Here is a 20426-nt window from a genome sequence, read left to right on the forward strand (position 1 = left end):
GCAGGAATAAACCCCGTTACACCCTGCCGTCAGCTATCGAGCTGGGAGGTCAACTTCGATCGAAATGTCAGAGCCCTCCCGGATAGGGGCTAGTTAGAGGTAGTAAGGAGTCCAAGCAACAAAGGAGCAGCTCAGAAATATATACAGCGCAGGGAGTACACGTCGGGGGAGGAGCAGATTTCAGTAATTTATCATCTACCCCTAACTGCAGTTGGCCTCTGAGAGCTTCCACCCTGCGTCAACACCCCAACTTGACACGAAACCTGCGCCGCAGTCGACTTATAAGACTACCAGACGAGTTACTATTACGTATCATGGAAGTACTGGATACTGTCGACATATATATGCTACGCCAAGTGTCATTCACCTTCTGGAGAATCTACCAAGATAAGGTGTTCGCTGATTTTCACTGCCCTTTTGAAAAGTATGAATATCTTCGCGGGAGATCATGGGAATCACGCGTGCCAGGAAAGATATTTACAGACAACGAGACAAGCATGCGGGCAAAGGAGACTGGAGTTTGCGTCGCCTGCTCAAACAGGAGGAAGATGCCCGACTTTAATAGATCGTGCAGGGGATTCCGCTCCAACAAATCCTTATTCTGCTCTGAGTGCGATCATCGGCACCCGAAATTGCAGTTTTCCTATCAGCAGAGAAATTACAACTCCGAGATACGCAAATGTATTGGCTCTGAAGGGGTGGCCCGACTTTGCCCCCATATCGCAATATCGCCATCTTCTCTCCGACGGGCAATCAGGAATGGAGGAGGAGTCGATACCGCCCGAATAAAGACAGGAGACGGGTTTGCTTCGCGCGCTGCGAAGTTTGCAACGAAAAAGCTTCTTCGACGTTAGCCAAGGTCGATCCCAGTTACATGTTTTCTTTCGCTCGATGGTATGCCCCTCGAGTAATGCTTAGTATGTCAGGTAGTTCATTGCTTGGACCGAACACCACTTTGCGATACTCTGTTGGCCTTCATTGGTGTCTGCCAATCTTTCGGGTGACTGAGAATGAACAAGTCACAGACACTCGTCTATCTCGAGACCTGAGGGCATTCAGTCAAAAGTATGGCGACATGCTTTGCCCACATTTCACCTATGACGATGGTCAACTCTTGAGGCCTTTTGACCCACAGAGATGCTCTTGCCTAGGGGCGGATAGCCGGGTAGGCACGGTATTTGGCACCAAATTTCCCCTAGAAGAGTGGTGTTGCAAATCAATGGCCGGACAAGACAGTCGCGATAAAACCAATTTCATACCATCTCTCACTGACGAGTGTCATAAAGTCGAATGCAGAGGCTGTCACACGACATATCAGTGGCATCGTTTTGACGACGACATATTTCTGTCCCGAAGATCGTTAGGCATATTCGCTACGGGAACGAATGGAAGCGGAGGAGTGCCTGGTGTTGATGCGCTTCTCGATCCGAATACATATTGTTCACGCTTGGATCATGAAACGAAACACATTTTGTGGTGTGACGACAGAAATTGCCGGAATGGAAGGCAATGGATTGAATACGGTAGACATCTATGGTCTGCTCATTATCCTTGGTAATATTGATGCGAGCTGGATGTAGAGACTGTGTGAAGATTGAACAGCACAGGCCTCCATGGAAGAGATTTCTGTAAATTCATACATGGACATCTCAAGAAGGAAATACAATATATAGTGATGATCTTGCGCCCCAGACCCTCCACACGTATCGTAAAGTGATACTGTTGGAACAGCAAAGGCTGATAAGGAGTAATAGGCAGGTACCATGGGCTGGCTGGCACCTGCCCTGGGCGAAGTGGGACAACTGGCTTAGTCATCACGGCCGGATAAAGGTGGGGCAACCACCCAGGCCGTCACTACCTACTTCGACCGACTCCTGCCTACAATGTAAGATAGAACAACAACAAGAAGAACAAGCAATAGGATCACCAACAGACGAGTGATAATTGCTACCACTATTTGTCGTATACGACCCCGTGAACCAACAGATACTTTACCTCAAATACCACTTTATCCGCTCAGAGTCTTTTCGTTCTCAATCCCCGCCTATTCAGGTACGACTATCTCTATTGGACGGAGTAGAAATGTGAGAGACCCTACATAAAATGGCTGAACTGGGCCTTGTGCGCGTCAAGGTCGGTAGCTGTGTCCTGGATGTTTTCCTCGAGCTCATCAATTCGAGATGATGCTTTCCCGTAGTCTTCCTTCAATGCGTCTATGCTACTTCTTAGTGCTTTGATCGTGACACCACCCCTGATCGCTTGCTCATTGAGATCAGCCCCGATGGTGTTCACCGTTGCCGTTAGCTCGGAAACGCGACGTTCCAGATCGCTGACTCTTTCGGCTTCGGCCATCGCATCAACGCGGCGTTCCAAACCAGTGACTCTCTCGGCTGTAGCCATCGCGTCAACACGAATTGTGAAGGTCCTGGCTTCTTCATCGAGCTTGCCATCCAACAGATTGAGTTCTCCATGCTTAACCCTGCCCTTTATCTCGGCAAGACCCTTGTCGGCGGTTTTCCAGAGGTTATCAACTTGTCCCTCCAAAGCCTCGAGAGCGGCCTTCTTCGCCAGCTTTACCTCTTCTGCACAGCCTATGATCTTTGCAACCTTCTTGTAACAGGCATTTCGACTGATCGGTCTCCTCAAATAATTGAGGGCCGTCGTGATACCCGAGAAGATGGCCATGGTGACCATGGCTTTCTTGTCTGCAGTCCACGCCGACTCCGGCTTCTCTAGCTTCATAGCGATGCGCTCTAGGAATCTAAGAATGACTGGATTGAAGCCATGGAAGGCGGCGTTGCGAGCCGCGTCGCTGTCGGGGGCCGGGACATCGCGATTCTGGGACTGGCCGTGTGAAGCAAGAGATTGCAGAATCAAGGTCATGGCCTCTTTCAGTGACTTTGTCCAGCTCGCGCAAGAAGATGTTGCTAGCGTTGGCCTGAGCTTCGGCGGTCGACTCCGTGAGGTTGATATTGATCATCTTCAACCTGCAACTGAGGAAGTCGACCAACACCCAAAAAGCTCAAGTACAAAGGCGCAAGAAAAGTAGATCGTGCCCATTCAGCTGTTTTGGTCTCATCAATTATGCAACAACCTCACACCGGACATCTTCCCACCCCACTCTCCTGCGCATCCGTCCGCGCAGGTCGCTGCCAGGTACCGGCTTGCCAAAAGATCCAGTAAGAGGAACAGAAGTGGCCTTCGAAACTGTGAGCGCATCCCCGTCCGAACTCGTGACGTCGAACCCAGCAACCAGCAGCGCCAAGGAGCCCAACAGCTCACCGCTCGCAAAATACCGACCGGGACTGTTTGCCAGCGTTAGTTTCGACAGTCTCATAGACCGAAGGATTATGAGAGTGAGTAGCTTACCAAATATGTTTTCCACCCCCAAAGCCAAGGAACCCTCTGACAGCAGCATTAACAACCGCCTCTCCCTTCTCTTGAGCAATCTTCAAGAACCTATCTCCAATAAACTCCAACGCATCATCTCCCCAGATCCCGGTATCAGTCTGCAGAATCTTTTGCGGGATAGATATCTGCCAATCCTTCTTCACAACGTAGCTCATCTTCCCATCGGAAATAGTCGTATCAGCCATGACCTTCCTCGCGAGAGTTTACGCAGCGTACAACCGATGGGCCTCCCGGAAACAGGACATGAGCAGCGGGCACTTCTCCTCCAACTTCTCCATATGCAACACAAATACTCTCTTCTCTTTTCCATCGACAGCATCACGCCCCTTCTCCTCAATAACGCCATGCACCTCTTCACGAAGGCGTGAAAGCAGCTTAGGCTGACTGAATACACGGGTAAAGAACCAGTAGAATGCAGGAAAAGTATTCGAGACGGCCCCATGGAGGAAGATCAGCTCAATCTTGGCGGCTCCCGCCGAAGTCATGTCGAAGCTTATGCTTAATCTCCGGCGGTCTTTGACGAGGGATGGGACGTCGTCGCTCTCGTGGAGCTGGGAGTCGAAGAAGGTTTTGAAAGCTTCTTTCTTGGAAGAGGGCTTGGCCGCGGTAGCCTTTTTGTGCGATGATAGAGGGGAAGATGCCGAGGATGAGCTTGTTGACGTCTGCGTCGTAGTCCCTACGGAAGATTAGACTAGTCCATCTCAGATCAGAGCATCGTTGAGAGAAACTTACCAGTACGCCTCGATGAGCTTCTTATCCACCCTCAAAGGGTTCTTGCTTCCATATAGCGAATCCGTGCTGGCTAATGTGAACAACTCGCGATTCCACATGTACAAGTCCGCAACCTCTCCATCGTCGCCAATCTCATTCAGCGCCGTCGCAATCCCTCCCACGGCCGAGATATTGAGTGCAAGTAGTGATTGGCCCGCCATCCCACCATAAAGACTCTTCACCCAAGGGCCGTAGAACGCGGGATCATCCCACGCCTTCATAGTCTGCGCGCTGGCGCCAGCCATCCCCCTGATGAGGTCCCTCAGAAACGGATCGAAGCTCAGTGAGCGGTTGCGAAGTGCCGCCTGAGCGAGCTCTGGTTCGGTAACGACGTACATCTTGCCTCCTAGCATGGGCAGAGTGAACATGGGAGCCTTTGACTTTGCACTGGTGCGGTTATCCAGTAAGATTTGCGATTAGCATCAGGACGGGCGAGAAACTTACAAGGTCATGTCGAGATACTCCCACGAGTGTTGAAAGATTCCGATAATGTGCCCGATGAAGAGGATTGTCGGGCGCAATAGAGGCGGCTCTTTAGCGTCCATCGTTAAGTAGTCAGCGAAAAGGGCTTCATCCTGTTGACAACTCTCTGATCTCTTTCCGCACGAACATCCAAAGTTCTTGGCGCTTACACAGTACGATTTGTTATCGTATCATTTGGAGTACATTCAACAGCCCAAATAGGCTGGCCCCATTTGCAGCTCTTTTTGGCTTCTATTCGCAGAAAATCCACTTGTGCAGAGAACCCGCTATAATGTACGTAGTATAGGAGATTACGATTCATAGATGCTGGTATGGGGGAAAGGCGGGACTTGGCTCAGTAATGGTTATTATGGCTCTACTATAATTAGCACGCAATATCCCATCGACTGCGAGTGGGCGTCAGTACATCTCCAGTGCGGAGTACAGCCAATCAAAGCTCTGCCAACCAAAATCTTAGCCAACCAAAAAAGCTCGTTCGGAGATACTTCGATTCATTAGAGTTTGGTTATGGAAGTTGTACCAGCAAATATCTGAGTTACATAGAGACACATTGCATTCCTGGCATCCTGACCTTGAGTACTTCCTTCTGCCACTATTCCCAGAGATCTCGCGCAGAGCCTGCCTTGCTCTAGGGCGACTGCTACAAGCAGAGCACGGCGAGCAGCTTCCTCGCTTCTTCCTAACATGCTGTTGCCAGGGAATAATGTTGTTCCGCTTGTCTGTTGCCCGTTGGGGCCGGGCACGCTGGCGCGCCTTTACCAATGGCCCGAAGTGCTGAATAAGCTGGGTAGATAGTTCCCTTCGCCATTGATACTGACTTTTCAACTGCTGCCAGTCTGGCTCGCCCCATCGCTGTAGAAGGAAGGTGTTCACAAATATAACCTCGAGGAGGAAATTCCAGGAGATTGACTGCCAACTTCCGCGACGGATAGGACGTCCGAACTGATGGTATGGCCTCATGTGATCCCCTGTATCTACACCGTTCATATTGTGGTTGTAATCGTTAATATAGATAGGGATAGGTAGCGCCTTTCGCGCATCATCTCCAAAGACTTCGCGGGCATCTCGGTGGGCAGCAGAGGATCCAGCAGGCCGGCGGCGGTTACGGATGACTTGCTCTGTGTCGTGATATACTGTAGTAAGGAAAACCACGAGGGCAGCATCCTTCCAACTTATTTGAAGAACCTGCTTCAAATACCAAGGAGTTAATAAGTGCCATATTATCACAAGAACCAACTTCCTTCTTGTATACTTACCTGCCCGTCTTTTGTTGGTATAGCATGAACTTCCCCCCATGGGATCCCCTTACCCTCATTCTCCTTCTCAGCCACTAGCAACTCATCAATGCCACTATCCCTTCGACAAGTCCCTGTTGCCCCGATTTGATTTAATCGGAGTGCTTTAAAGAGCCTGACTGAGGCAAATAGATTGTCAAGAAACACGTGGTATATGGCAACTGGTAGTAGAGCCAATAAGGTAGTAACCACTCGCTGAGTGGGCGTTAGACGCTCCTCTGCTACCCCTTTGTTGGTAACGCTTTCTTGCTCCTGAGGCACCAGCCCATATGGGCCTTTACCATGGACGTGCCAAAGCCATCGTATATAGTAACCCTTTTGCGCTAAAACCCATACTTTGTATCCGGTGGGCGTGGACTTTGTTGGTATTGTTGTTGTCTCTAGCGAGCGCCCAGTAAACCGTACCATTGCCTCATCAACAGTAAGGTTACTGCCAGGCAAGAAAAAGGAGTCTCCAACCTCCTGTATATGGGCTGACCATTCATTGACCTAGCGATAGACCTTTGGCATTGAATCTTCGCGGGATTGCTCCCGCTGCTGCCTGCTGTGTCTTGTAGCTGGGATGGCTGGCTGATCGAATCTAGTTGTTGGAATAGGCCTACATTAGGCAGCAGGAGGTTGCTGCCGCGGTCCGTTCCAGCCACGGTGGTCCGTGTGGCTCAGCCACACGAGGGTGGTATACCCCAGACTTCCTGCCGCCGCTGGCACCTGGTTAGACTTCCACTCAAGAACAACAAGAACAAGCAATATCACCACTACAGTCGGTGATCGTTGCTACCCACGATACTCGAGTATTTTCCTTTTCCACCTGTGAATCCAACACTAGTGGTATCAAAAATACGAAGGTAACGGAGGAGCATTTAGAAACGGTCTCGAGGTAAAGCCCGGGTGAAAATGTGGACGGGATCTTCCTTCTCTTAAGACGAGGACCAATATCGAGATATTTCGGCTTCCTCATGGATGCCCATGTAAATCAAAACGCCAATAAACAGATAGATCTCCTCTGAAGAGGTTGGCATCCATCTATTCTCTCTGGAGTCCTTTTTCCATGGACCGTACCGCGTATTCCTCGCCTCATTAGTCCACTTTGCCCATGATTCAACCATCCTTTGAGGAATGTACTGCATCAAAAATTCCAGGGGCGTCTCCGGCAGGCTTCGAATCGTGGGATCTCGTTGAAAGACAGTGAGTGGGCAGTACTGGTCGGGATAACCACGTTCAACTAACGGCGATTCTCGCGGCCGTACTGTTGACTCATCACATCTCTCTGGCGTACAGTCGTCTGTACAAGCGACGGCGAGGTCCTCGGGCGTCACGGCAACAGTAATATGTGATCGAACGGATCCATCAAAGTCGTCTGAATCCATCGTGGGATATTACATCGGCAAGATATTTGATATTAGCGGTGGAAGTATCGGAATGAAAACGGCGGCCAAGTGACGTACTGCACATGTACCCCTTTTGTGAGGGGCAGAAGTGGAGCATAGAAATGGGGCAATTGTACTGACGCCCACTCTCAGGCGATGGGATAGTCTGAAGCGTGTCTAGCCCCCCTTTAGATGTCCCTTCAATGTCCTCCATTTGGCTTTCAGCCCTCGTCCTGGCTTCTGTACGCGAAGCGAGACATCCATCTCTTGTACAATAAGCTGTGATAAACGGATTTTCTCAGATAAATGTGTAAGTCAAACCCCCCACTTCCTGGCACCCCCCTGTTTCTGGCACCACAAAAACGATGGGATCACAACCCGACCTCCTCATTACTATTAACTATTGATCCTCAACCACACCCACTACAATACAGCTGCCAGCCTCACTAGGGCATTCAGAGTCGCTGGATTCAGCCGTGATAACCTCCTTTTCACCCGCTTCGATTTGAGCCCGATGGATATCCCTGATGTTCGCGAACTTCGTGTTGGGATCGATTTGAACAGTCTTCCTCTTCCTCACTGCAGCGTTGGTAACTTGAGCCCTCAGGTGAGCTAGTTGCTGCTGGGCAGCTGCCAGTTGCCAGGCCTGCTCTGTGAAGCCTTTTTTCACCTTCCTGAATAGCAGCCGTTGAGTGCTGGTATCATTGTCGAGTTGGGTGTATAAGTGCAGTTGACCGCTGAGCTCTGCCAGCTTCCTGGGTGTCGACCAGACCACTGCAGAGGAGGCAGAATCCCATGGCTCAACAGGGGTAGTTTGTTGACCATTATGGCATCGCTTTCTGCCCTGACTAGTTGGTTTGGGTGTGGTGGGCTTAGCAGGAGGCTCAGGTAGTACCATAGGGTTCATCAGGGGCTTAACCATCGCCACAGGGTGTAGACCAGTCCACTTCCAACCACTTCTGATGTTCGAGACTGATAGACCAGCAAGTCGAGCCTTCTGGTAACAGTCCAGGAAGTTCCTTTTACCTATAATGGTAGAGTCGTTCCATTGAGACAAGTAACCGAGCTCCTTCCGATAGGCTGACTTAACAGGGCTGAAGACAGACTGGTCAAGAGGCTGGAGGACATGAGAGGAGTGTGGTGGTAAGAACAGTAAATGGATATTGTTAATATAGCAATTCCACATGAAGTCTGTCGTCGTATGACTCCCATGCCCATCCACAATCAGCAGTCGAGCCTCCCCCTCAGCCTCAGGCATAGTCTGTGGGATGAACACCTTCTCTAACCATTCAATGGCAGTTAAGTCTGTAGTCCAGCCATTATCTGTTGCTGTGAACTCCCACCCATCGTATGGAACGATATGTAATGGAAACCACTGCTGTTGGACTGTCTTCCCCTTGAAAATGATAAGAGGACGAAGTGCCCTACCCAAGGCTGAGATACACTCAATGATAGAGACCCATGCCCTCGACCCAGGTTGTTTCTTGCGAACAGACGTCGTCTCAGCCATACCCAGCACTAACCCATTAGCTCCCTGACCCTCGAGGATGCCAGTCTCATCCATATTATATCTGTTGGCTGGTTTGATGTCCTTGATCTCAGGGATAGCGAGGAACTTAAACCAGTTCCTAATGACCTCAGTAGATGCCCCATTAACGCGTCTAGAATCGATAGAACGACTTCTCTGAACCTTAATGATAGGGTTCCTTCTCACAAAGGCATAGATCCAGCCTTTTCCCAGTGGTTTGGTATCCCCAGCAGCAGCCAGAACTCGCTCTGCGAATTCCTTCACCTGTTGGTGCGTTGGTGCGAGGCCCAGCGAAGCCTGAATGCGAACCCATTGTGCCAGCTTACTCTCCTGGTCAGGAGACAGCCTCTGCCAGTCAGCAAAAGCCACTTTCCTAGTCTGACCACCTTGGAGACGTAGTTGGAGGGTTGATCGTGGTATCCCATACTCCAATGAGGCTCTCTTTTGACTCTTGCCGTTTGAGATGTCCTCGAGAGCCTGACGAAGCTGATCTTCGGTATATTGAGGCATTAGATATAGAAGAAGGTATGTGCAAAAGATGAGCCCATTTGGACGCGAATTGAAAATGTTGTGATAAAAGGAGGTTGGGGGTGGGCATTGGGTTGTGGTGGATTTTCGCGTTTTTGTGGGTGCCAGAAACAGGGGGGTGCCAGGAAGTGGGGGGTTTGACTTAGATGGTCTTGTCGAACTACTCGATGAGCTTGTAGAACTCGAAGAGCTTGTGGTACTGCTGGACGAGGACGAAGTTGAGCTCATCGAGGTTGACGTGCTTGATGGGCTGATGCTACTGGAACTACTGCTGCTCGTTGTAGACAATGTGGGAGAGGAAGTGCTAGACGAGCTTACCGAGCTCGAGGTGATCGAAGACCTCAAAGAACTGGAAGATGTAATGGAGCTGCTTGAGCTTGAAGTCGATGAAGTTGAAGAGGTAATCGAAGGAGTAGAGGATGAGCTTGTGCTAGTAGAAGTCGTCGAGGAACGGGTTGACGATGACGAGGAGGAGGAGGATGAAGAGCTACTGGATGTACTCGAAGAAGATGAGGTGCTTGTAGACGATCCACTAAACGAAGTGGAAGAGCTTGTGGAAGAGCTACTCGATGACGATGTTGTGCTGGTGGTAGTAGATGGCATGCTAGAAGATGTAGACGAGCTAGAAGAGGAGCTAGAAGAGGTGGTACTAGTTGTTGTGCTCGAGCTCGAAGAGGAACTAGACGTAGTGGTGGTCGACGTCGAAGTCCGTGTAGAAGACGTCGAGGTTGGAGAAGTGGTTGTGGTGGACCTTGTGGAATTGCTACTAGTAGACATCGTGGTCGTCGTGGCACTAGTCGAAGACTTCGACGTCGACGTCCTGGAAGTGCTGGTGGAAGTTGACGATGTAGAAGTAGACTGGTACCCAAATTGGCGAACTCCATAGACATTATATATGACATCGCTACCATAATTTCCCCCACAGGCGTAAGTACTGTTGACCATACAAGCGACGTTGCAAAGAGCAGCGTTGGGCGCTGGCACTGATGCAAGAATAGGAGTCAATGTACTATTCGGATTGTTGAAATTCGAACACCAGTACTGCTGAGTGGCATCGTTTCCTATAGCGGCAAATGCAGAGCCGAAGGCGTCAGATACATCTTGGCAGTCGACGACATCGCCATTCGTAATGTAGATGGAGTTGGCAAAAACTGTATTGAAGTTCGAGATCTTGCCACAGGCGCCGTACGTAAAGCCGTACAGCGGGGGTGCCTGTGCTACTGCGTGAACGAAGGGTAAGAGGAGTCCCAGGCCCGTGGCCAGGATCTTGAACTGGGTCATGTGCATTCTGAAAGGTAGATCAGAGGATCACGGTAGCGCCCCACAGCTGGTAATCAAGATATTCTCGCCTGGTAGCTAGAAAAGTTCGACTTTGAGGGCCATAGACAGTAATGTAGACAGGAAAGACCTGTGGAGCTAAGAAAGTTACGAGGATGAACAGTGGCAGGAAGCCGGAGGGTCAATCGAGGTATTTGATCGGGCCGTGGCATCCTATATATCATCACATGGAACCAAGATCCGGCTCAGCTCCTTCGGATCATCATCAAATTGAACTGAGTCTGTTGAATTCAGTCCAGATCTTGGCATGAGACTGCATAACAAAACGCGTCTAGCACATCGTCTGATATCAACACCTCTCGTGCCCGACTGTAGTGCCCTAGAGGGCTTGGAGGGAAGGCCTAAAGAGAGGGCGCGAAGAGACGGCACGAAGAGAAGACCAAAAGAGAAATGATGGCCTTTGTAAATTAGATTGCGGTAAAGGCCCGGATCACGAAGGGTTGAGACCATAATTCTAATTCAGGTTCCACTTCGTGTCTCAATCAACCCCGGACCCTGGATCCTAGGCGACTCGGTCGAGGATAAGCTCTCATTTAGGCCTATTTGGCAAGGAGGCAAGCAAACATGCGTTCCAATTCGTTCAGCCCTGAATAAGTCCCTGCCTCATGCACCACGATGCTCGCCCCGAGGCATCTACCAAGGTTGGTTAATCCAGTGGCTAGGTACCTAGGACTCTTTGCCCCCCTGCTTGCTCCTTGGAGCTAGTCATTGAACCGCAGCTCGTACTCTTGGATAGCCTCTCCTCACATGTTGATACTTGGCAAATGCTGATTGCGATTGAACCGGGTAGCAGGGTCGGGTGTAACGTGAACCGTGTAACCTGCGCACATTCCAGAGGTTTGAATCCACGTGAGCCACGCATAGCCATCCCCACGCCACTATTCCCGTTGCTTCCCTCCCTTGGCCCGGCGCGGTCCGGACTTGGTCACGTCAGGGACGACTCTAGGGCTGCTTGGGAGGTAATCCGCATCATGGAGCTCTAGGCTCAGCTGGCCACTGGTGCAACGGCGACAGGTCGATCGATGCGGGAGGCAGACGCCGCGAAAACTCAATGTCACTGCGCAGATGAGAAGCAGTCGTTCGATCGTCAGGAGGATGCGGTAACTTTATTGATGCAACTATTCCATATCCTCAAGTAGACAGGGCCAAGCAGGCATCGACAGCCTGCCCAACTCTTCCCTGTTTCTGGTGTACCACGTCCGAAATGATCTCCCTGTCAAGATCGGGGAACATTCCTTGCAGGGTCTCGACGACGTTATTGTGCTCTACCCTGCTCAGACGCTGGGCTTCAGCAACTTCAGCGCTTGCCTGCCGCGCTGCAGCTTCTTCCGCTGACAAGTGGTGACGAGCAGATGGTGGCCGTCCATCAGGTGATATTTCGGTGCTTGGTCTGGGCGACAGCCGCTCAGAGGAGTCTCGCGGCCTCGACGTCGGCCTCGATGCGTTGCTAGGTACAGGTGGTGCAGGAGAGGGCTCATCCGAAAACATGCGACCGATTGTGCTGAGTGGCTTCTGAATGGAACGAAGAAGTCCCGTGATGGGGGCCTGGTCGTCTGAATCTTTTCCACCCTCATTCGATGATGTTGATCGACGTGGTGTGGATGACTCCCCCATGATGTCTAGAGAAGGCCTCGTCGAAGATTCCCCTGTCTGGTACCCAGTCGATGACTTCTCGGAAAATACAGGTTCTTGAGCGACTGCAGGTGTGTCAAGGCGGTGTTTTTCGGCAATTGCAGATACCGCTGCTTCGACGTTCTTCTCGAACTCTTCATCGGTAATGGTAAGAGTCGTCCGATCCATATTCTCAATAAACTGGATCGCGCCCATCTATGCCATGTCAGTTGTGTGCAGCGTTATTACAGTGTCAATGGGGCCTACCAGAGATGAAAGGTAGTATCCGGCTTCACCACCCAGCTTCTCCTGGTTCCGGAACCGCAGTATGTACTGAACGTTTGACACCAAGTGTTCTGGGTTGGCTTGGAGGACAACGTAGATGAGGAGGGGCATGAAGGAGTCGGCTGAAGAGTCCGACTTTGAGTGCTTGAGCAGGCCTATCACGGGTTAGTCTTCAAAGTCGCGATATGTGCACAAATGGTGGCTTACCAAAGATGACTTTGCAACAGTTCAGTACACAAATGATCTTGTCTCGCGGCGCTCGGTATGACTTGATCTTGAGGATTTCTATGCACAGTCAGCAACCAAAACTCTAGTGGGGAGTCTTGAGAAAATACCTTGCTGGGCGAGCTTCAGGAATCGCTTGCCACTATCACCAGCTGGCGGTATATCAAGGTGCTCCTCTCGAAGCCAGGCATAAATGTTGATCTTTTGTGTCAAGATGTCATCTCGTTCCACGTCCTCTTGGTGCTGGCCACGCCTGCCGGGCCCCATCGGCCGCTCTCCTCCACGTCTTTTCGGTTTCGCACCGGGAATGGGCTGTGGGGGAGGGATCGCCGGTGAAAATGTTTGCGTGTAGAGCCTGTTCATGACCAACTTCTCCATACCTTCGCGAGCATTGTCAAACTCTGCGTCGGAGACGTCGCGCCACACTTCGCACTGCGCCATCTTGTTGGCAATGAAGGCGAGGAAATCGCCGATGATCTTGACTTGCTCGTGGACCATCCACTGCCGCTTACCAAACTCTGACAAAAACGACTTGAGGTATCTGGCGACTGGGTCCGCTTTCTTGTTTCGTAGTTGTTCTAAGAATCGATGGAAGTCGAATGGCAGCGCTGGCTCCGGTTCGGGTTCAGGAGGTGGCGGCCGATGAACGGGCATGCTGGGAGACATCTGGGAGTCGATGCTCATCTGGCGATCATCGTGAGATCGCGCTGGTGTCGCCGGTGGGCCGTCTTTTGGGGGTACTGGCGGCCCTTGTTCGTCGGTTGCTCTTTCTTTGGAGAACATACTAGCTGGGGAGGCCGATTGTATTCTGAGGCCTTGGAGCTCCTGGACCTGGTGAGACAGCGAGGGTACCAGTGGCTCGAGGCTGGACTTCCGGGGTGGATGTTGTATGCCTGGGCTACCAAGCATGGGAGAAGCAATCTCCAGCCTTGGGCTCATGACTTCTTCAGCTCCAGGGCCCCCACCGTCGCCGGTGAACTGCTCCATGATACTCTGAATTTCTGACCGCGACCCATTCTCTTGCTCATCTTCGCTTGCATATCTGTGCTCGTCATAGCCAGCATCAGATCGCGTAGGGGATGCAGAGGTAGGCCGGCGTTTGGCATTTGAGGGGGTTCGTGAGGGAGGCTGGGATGTCCTCGGAGTTGGAGGTGTTGGGTCGACGTATGTCGTGGACTCGATGGTGAGAAACTGTGTAGCAGTCTCGGCAGGAAGAGGGCTCGTGGGCTTCAAAGTCGCTATCGACGAAGTCATCGGTTCCGGGATGGTCACTGGAGCAGGTTTGGACGTTGTCTTGGGCGAGTGCTGGGAAGGCTTATCCTCTACCTTTGTGTCATCTTTCGTATTGGCCGTTGAGACGGGGGTATCTTCGCCAAAATCGATCAGATCGTCGGTCGCTTGTTGTTTGCCTGCTGCTTTCGCTGACAGCACGGGCTGTTCGTCTTCGACATGGTTGTCAAGCTTGGGCAGCTCCGTTTCAGCCTTCGACCCCGCGGTCTCGGCGTTCGTCACCAAGGCGGCGGTAGTATCATTCTGGGGGGCACCAGAGAGGCCGGAAGAGTGATCTGTGGGATCTGTAGAAGACATACACCACAGATCTTGCAGAGTAGTTTTGTTCGTTTTTGGTGAGCTCTAGTCAAGCCGAGCAGCGGGGGTTGGCGTCGGGTTGTGAGAGGCGAGGCTCGAGCTCAGCAAAAGGCGGAGGAGAAACAGTCGCTGACATGCAAATGCGGCGGTCGGATTAGTCGAGCTGCGAGGGCCGTGGCTCGTTATAGGATGAAAGGAAAGATCGAGGATCGGCAGATCAAAGACCCTAGCTGCAGGTGGGTGGTGTACGGAGGGTTATCGGTTGGAGTTGTGTTGGGTGAGCTATCACGGGAATGGGATCAGCAGTCCAAGGTAGCAGTGGGTTGGCCGTGTAACGGCGGAGAGAAGGCTGAGAATGTTGGTGTGCAACGGTAGAGATCCCCACAATTCGTGGGGTGTGGCGGGCATGGGAACTGCACGCTCTCATGCTGCAGTGAGTGACTGGCGGGAGGGCGAATTTCGGCCAGAGTTTTGCCGGAGATCCAGGGTCCCCAGTTGTGGAAGGTCCGACCGACGTCACTCTGGTCCCTCCCTTCCATCCGGGTTCCTACGTAGATAAAGTGGGGATATCGGAGGCAGTGTTCTACCGCCCCGATAGATCCACGTGACCGTCCTGGAAAGTCGTGTTGGACCGGAGCCGAAGGCCACCCCGCATCTGGCTTTCCCATCCGGATCCGAGTGGACCCACCGCATGCCGTGTCCCCGCCGCTGTCGTCCTTGGATTGTTCTTCCGTCCCGGCGCACGGAGCCCCTCAAAGGATTGTTCTGTCTCATCTTTCCCTGATATTGACAGGGGACCAACCTTTCCCACTAAACCTCAACCTCGGCTCATAAAGACTGTGTCGCCGCTGTCGACTCATTGATGCATCAGAAAAGCTGAAGCGCCCATGGATTCAGGAGAATTTCTGCCCTCTCCTCCCATCTTTAACAAGAATCATTCAACCACACTGTCGGATCGGCGCAAGGGAGAATGTCTCAAAACCTCTCGCAGGTCTTTCTTATTCGGGGTGCTTTGACGGATGGATTTGATATCTTTTTCATTTTGTTTAATCTCCATTCCTCTGCGACTGCGCCGTTGACTGACCCACGGCGGAGCAGACAGACGTTTTTGACATCTTGTTGCTTTTGCCCACCGTCCGGTCGGAATCCCTTCAATGAACCAGCACAGCACAGCCCATCTCCATCTTCTTTACTTCTTCTGCCCTCTCGGGGTCTAGAACTCTGCGTTTCCCGCGTCCGAATCCCGTTGTCTAACATTACGCTCGGTCCTCTGACAAGTGTCAAGCAGCGAGACCTTCTTTTTCTCAGTCCCAATGAGGACTTGACTTGACCTCCCCGAGCCGGCCGATGCCCACCACACCAGACGTCAGACCCGGGATGAGATCGTGAAGTCTTACCTGTCAGAACATAGAGCTGGTAGTAGCCAGCGCGGGCTCTGAGTCGCCAGAAACTCTCAAGCCCATCCTTGTTCAGGAGTTTGCTTTGTGATCAGTTTTCCGTTTCGATCCGGTCATCTCAAGTTTCAGGTTGGAACTTCTAGAACGTATCCTGTTCCTCCCAACTCAGGCGGTCCACAACGGACGCCGTCAAGTTCGCAAGCTACACTTTTATCGACAAGCGCCGTTCCTGTGGCAGGGGCCCTCGTGGTCGATGGGCCACCCTTCCCTCCTCTGGACTTTGCTCAGTGGCAGAGATGTTGTGTGGGAGGGTCACTGACAGTTGGCTGGTCTGAAGCCCGTGAAGCCTGATGTTAGTCTGAATCTAGCGTTTGCTGTCACGAGGGCAGTTTCTTTTCACTTTTCTAGCTTCCTCTGGGCATCCGGAGTCAAGAAGCTTTGCGCTTAGCTACACGAACGTTCTGGTGATAGCAACCACAACGGCATGTCACATCTCATTGAGGTTTTTTTCTTTGTCGGAGCCGATGAACATGGACCTATTGTCGTTCGTCAGGTTGGATGATACGAGGCTATCCGAGGCCATCGGCTGCATGAGGCCCGAATGATAGAGTTCTACACCGAATTCCCCTGGTCCCCGAGCCTTGTCGATCCTAGGTTGTTCTCTAAACAATGTCTGCGAAACGACGGTACTCCTCCCCGAATGAACAAGGCATGAGGGGCTCTCGACCTTATCGGACTTAGGCTACCGAAGAGAAATCAAGCAGCCATGCCTCGGTCCACTCGATCCTGCCCTCCCGCCCTTAGGATCTCCGATAAACGACATCGACCAAGCTACATGCTGGATGCGCCACTAGCCAGGGGAAATCCAACGGGATGGCGCTGTGGAGTGGTCTTCCCGATGGCTTGGCTACCGCATCCTGGAGACCTGCGACCGTGCTCCTCCGGGAAGGGAGTCGTGTTTCCCAAAGCGGACAGACTTGCGATCTGGACAGTCCACCTTGACCTGCGCCTCAGGAGATCCCATCGACCCCAGATGTATCTTACACGCCAAGGGACACCTTTTGGGGATGTCTCTTGCTTACTCGAGCTGATTCGAGAGATGCGACTGGTCCGGACGTTTGGAGCTATGGGACGAAGGTGACTTGATGTGGAAACGCCAACAACGGCCGAGGCAGAGGTTTGCACTAATCGTCATCTCAACACCAGCCCAACGGCGCGGGTTGACGTGCAGAAACTCTCTGTATAAAGGTTGCGGCCAGACCCTATGACTTTATCCATCTCATCATCATCATCAGCAGCACATCTCATCTACAACACGCAGCAATCAGCTCGCTAACATTCCAAGCCCTGGTGGCAGTCATTCTCTTTCGCGACGCTGTATCTCAGTCTGCTCTGTGAGCCCATTTCCCTTCGACCTTTTCCCAAATCGTCACGATGAAGTTCTCCGCTGTTATCGCCCTCGCGTCTATCGCGGCTGCGTTCCCTACGCTCTCCGAGCCCGCCCTCGATGAGCGCGATCTTCTTGAAATCGAGGCTCGCGATATCGAAGCTCGCCAGCGCGGCCGTGTCGGTTCCACCGCGAAGGAGTTTTCGACCGGTGGCTGCAAAGACGTCATCATGGTCTTCGCTCGTGGCTCTACCGAAGTCGGCAACATGGGTAAAATTTGCGGTCCTCAAACCGCCAACAACGTCAAGGGCAACTTCCAGAGCGTGGCTGTTGAGGGAGTCGACTACGCCGCTGGTCTCTCCACCAACTTCCTGCCTGGCGGCGCCGATCCCGCCGGTGTCGCGGAGATGAAGAAGATCATTGGCGAAGTCAACAGCCAGTGCCCCAACTCCATGATGGTCGTCGGTGGCTACAGCCAAGGCGCCGCCGTCACTCACCGTGCTGTCGAGGACTTGCCCCAGGCCCAGAAGGACCAGATCGTCGCGGCTTTCATGTTTGGCGACACCCAGAACACCCAGGACAAGGCCCAGATTCCCAACTTCCCCAAGTCAAAGACCAAGATCATCTGCGCTCAGGGAGACGCCGTCTGCAAGGGAACTCTCACCATCCTGCCGGCCCATTTGTCCTACGGCAACCAGGCTGGCAACATGGCCGACTTCATCTCGCAGAAGCTCACCGCAGCTGGCGCACAGAGGCGCAAGTAGACGCATATCACGATTGTCAAGTTTACGAGGCGGAACGAAGGGGAACACTTGATGAGCATCCATGTACACACTGTGGCTTTGCATGCATTGAGCGGCGGCCTTATTTCTTCTTGTTTCTACTTCTCTCTACAGGCATAAAGAGATATCCATTTCTACAGTTCACATTTGGGAAGGGCATTTTGTGTATGTTTGAAACAGTGCAATGTTAGTTACTACGCCTCCTGGGCTTGTTATTCTGGCGACGGATTACCCGGTGAGAGCTTGATTTTGCCAAAGTACTTTACCTGAGGCTGGGTGCAGATTCATGGGAGATGGGCAGCCAAGACATGCCCCAGACACTCGTTAATCGATGTGCAATTAGAAGAAAATTTTCCGAACCTTACGGTCCCATTGTGACATATGTGTGGTGCTCTGTGACAGTTGATGAATGAAGGCCCCGGCAATTCGGGGTTCAGGAGGACGGGGTTATGCTGGCGATGGGGAGGCAACGGGGAGGCGGATGGGGCCGTTGACGTACAGTGCTTACATAAGTCGAGATCATCGTGACACTGTACGTACCCTCCAGCCTTGCACCCTGCAGCTCCTATTACCTCAGGCACAGGCACGGCTTTTCGCACTGTGACGCGGCTTCTTCTGACATCTCGCTGCCTCTTCTTTCACGACGCCAAAACTTGAATCTTCCCGTCTCCCCGATATCTTGTTCGTTTCTTCATCCCCGGTTCGCACTTCGAAGCACATCAGATGGGTTGAAGGTATCAACCATCATCCCGTCGGCAATGCATAGGAGGCGCCCAGTTGGAAATGATAAACACATGCCGACGGGGGCGGCGGCGATTAACCCCCATCGAAGGCCACCATTCCTCTTCAAGGCGCCCATGAGAGAGTTGTGTGCGAAACACTCCACCAATGTGCGACGTCGCGACAAAGGGTCTTGTCTGTTCAGCTTTCGCCCGAACTTTCTGCGCTCGTATGACGCTCGTCGGGGAGAGAGAAAGGCTGAAGCACACCTTACAGTTCCAGGGCTGGGCGGCTGAAAGTCTGAAGACACCAGATGGCATCCGTGCTCTACCTTACCAATCGCACCTCGGACGCCTTGTTTTCTCCGAACGCACGTGGTCCCGCGGATCAACGTGGACGGGGGAAACATGATCGTCGCCAATACGCGGAGCCGCCAAGCAGCATTTAATTACATACTGCGCTAACTAATTATAATTTAATATCTTTTATTTATAACGTACTTGATAAGCGAGCTGCCCAGACAAGCGAGCTGCCCACCTAACCATGATCACATTATAAATCTGTCTAAGGAGCAACACTAAAAACATAAAATCAATTAAAGCTACTCTGAATCCTATTCCTCAGATATTTCTTTATTAAACTGATATGTTCGCGTATTATAGCCAGTGTTTCCGTAGAGGCTGCATCGCCGTCGACCTATTTCTATCCTCGGCCGACGACCACTACTCTAGCGCCTTTCCTCTTCAATCTGGGCCATAGCCTCTCTCTGCGACTAAATGTCCTCTACCTTAGCTACAGTAAGACTTCTGTTGAAGTGCGGAAGTGGAATTGGGCGGGTATGCTCGGACCAGAACGAGCAATCTGAACCCATAATAATCTGGGTGAGACCAACCAATGAAAATGCAGGAATCCAGGTGCCTCAGATGAGGGATATTCCTGGCTGCATATGGAAAGGAGAGAACACAACATAGACAACAATATGATCACAATAATCCACGACAACTTCCTCCTTATCTAAGACGTGTTTTCTTAGACCTCCTGCGTCGGCTAAGTAGGTTATTTTTCTCCCGGAGGATCTAGACCTCCGACCTTAATAAGGCAATCTGGTGCATAAATCCCCGCGCTCTCTTTAATAAATGCTCTACAGCTTCAATAATTGAAGTTGAGGAGCTATTTTAATAGCGGGAGATCCTCCTTTTGATAAGTTCGGACTGAAAAGAGGCCTCTGTTAGGTTATTTAGCGTCTGAGAAGTCCATACGGGGGGTGTTGTTGGTAGGGACCCTGGGGGTATTAGAGTGTATAACTTGACATCAAGCTTCAAAAGCACACTTTCGGCATTTAAAGGAACAAGCCCGGCCCCTCTAAAGCCTCCCTGGATGTTTTTTACCGTTAGGGCTTGCATGAAAGTGTTGTGAAATACAGGGAAGAAGTCCTCTTTTATAATATAAGTATTACCCCGGCGCATCTTTGTTACGAGCTGGATGTTACGGCCAGCTAGTCGTAGGGGTAGTTTGCAGAAGTTGAGGCTGCGGAACTGGTAACAGTAATCGTAGTCGTGGAATAGTTTCAAGGAAGCTATGTCTGTCAATCGTAAGGGTAGGTAAGGCTTCGGTGATCAATCGTAGTCTTGTCAAGGTAGTAGCTGAAAGCGGATGTTAATCCTGATACGAAGTTAATTGCTGAAGAAGCTATGGGAAGTCTGTCCTAGAG

At 51.6% G+C, this 20426-nt stretch overlaps 6 protein-coding genes across 6 annotated transcripts; 2 read left to right on the plus strand and 4 right to left on the minus strand.

The window, feature by feature from the left end:
• Positions 1–2094: 2094 nt before the first annotated feature.
• Positions 2095–2883, minus strand: BDP81DRAFT_409297 (uncharacterized protein; the record flags this gene model as incomplete). The annotated part of the gene is made up of 1 exon (XM_060589076.1): positions 2095–2883. The coding sequence occupies one exon, from the start codon at positions 2881–2883 to the stop codon at positions 2095–2097; it is 789 nt and encodes a 262-aa protein (XP_060441415.1).
• A 199-nt stretch (positions 2884–3082) lies between these two features.
• On the minus strand, positions 3083–3596 carry BDP81DRAFT_397706 (cytochrome P450; the record flags this gene model as incomplete). The annotated part of the gene is made up of 2 exons (XM_060588358.1): positions 3083–3305; positions 3370–3596. The coding sequence occupies 2 exons, from the start codon at positions 3594–3596 to the stop codon at positions 3083–3085; spliced, it is 450 nt and encodes a 149-aa protein (XP_060441416.1).
• A 271-nt stretch (positions 3597–3867) lies between these two features.
• Positions 3868–4727, minus strand: BDP81DRAFT_397707 (uncharacterized protein; the record flags this gene model as incomplete). The annotated part of the gene is made up of 3 exons (XM_060588359.1): positions 3868–4087; positions 4144–4569; positions 4627–4727. 3 exons carry the CDS (start codon positions 4725–4727, stop codon positions 3868–3870), a joined length of 747 nt encoding a protein of 248 aa, XP_060441417.1.
• A 4559-nt stretch (positions 4728–9286) lies between these two features.
• On the plus strand, positions 9287–10269 carry BDP81DRAFT_397708 (uncharacterized protein; the record flags this gene model as incomplete). Its single annotated transcript, XM_060588360.1, has 2 exons — positions 9287–9380; positions 9563–10269. 2 exons carry the CDS (start codon positions 9287–9289, stop codon positions 10267–10269), a joined length of 801 nt encoding a protein of 266 aa, XP_060441418.1.
• Positions 10270–11852: 1583 nt separating this feature from the next.
• On the minus strand, positions 11853–14429 carry BDP81DRAFT_327722 (uncharacterized protein; the record flags this gene model as incomplete). The annotated part of the gene is made up of 4 exons (XM_060585155.1): positions 11853–12548; positions 12600–12772; positions 12825–12902; positions 12953–14429. The coding sequence occupies 4 exons, from the start codon at positions 14427–14429 to the stop codon at positions 11853–11855; spliced, it is 2424 nt and encodes an 807-aa protein (XP_060441419.1).
• A 2831-nt stretch (positions 14430–17260) lies between these two features.
• BDP81DRAFT_397710 (cutinase) lies at positions 17261–17977 on the plus strand (the record flags this gene model as incomplete). Its single annotated transcript, XM_060588361.1, has 1 exon — positions 17261–17977. One exon carries the CDS (start codon positions 17261–17263, stop codon positions 17975–17977), a length of 717 nt encoding a protein of 238 aa, XP_060441420.1.
• Positions 17978–20426: the final 2449 nt, after the last annotated feature.

The sequence above is a fragment of the Colletotrichum phormii genome (genome assembly GCF_030913505.1).
Source record: "Colletotrichum phormii strain CBS 102054 chromosome Unknown BDP81scaffold_20, whole genome shotgun sequence".
NCBI lineage: Eukaryota > Fungi > Ascomycota > Sordariomycetes > Glomerellales > Glomerellaceae > Colletotrichum > Colletotrichum phormii.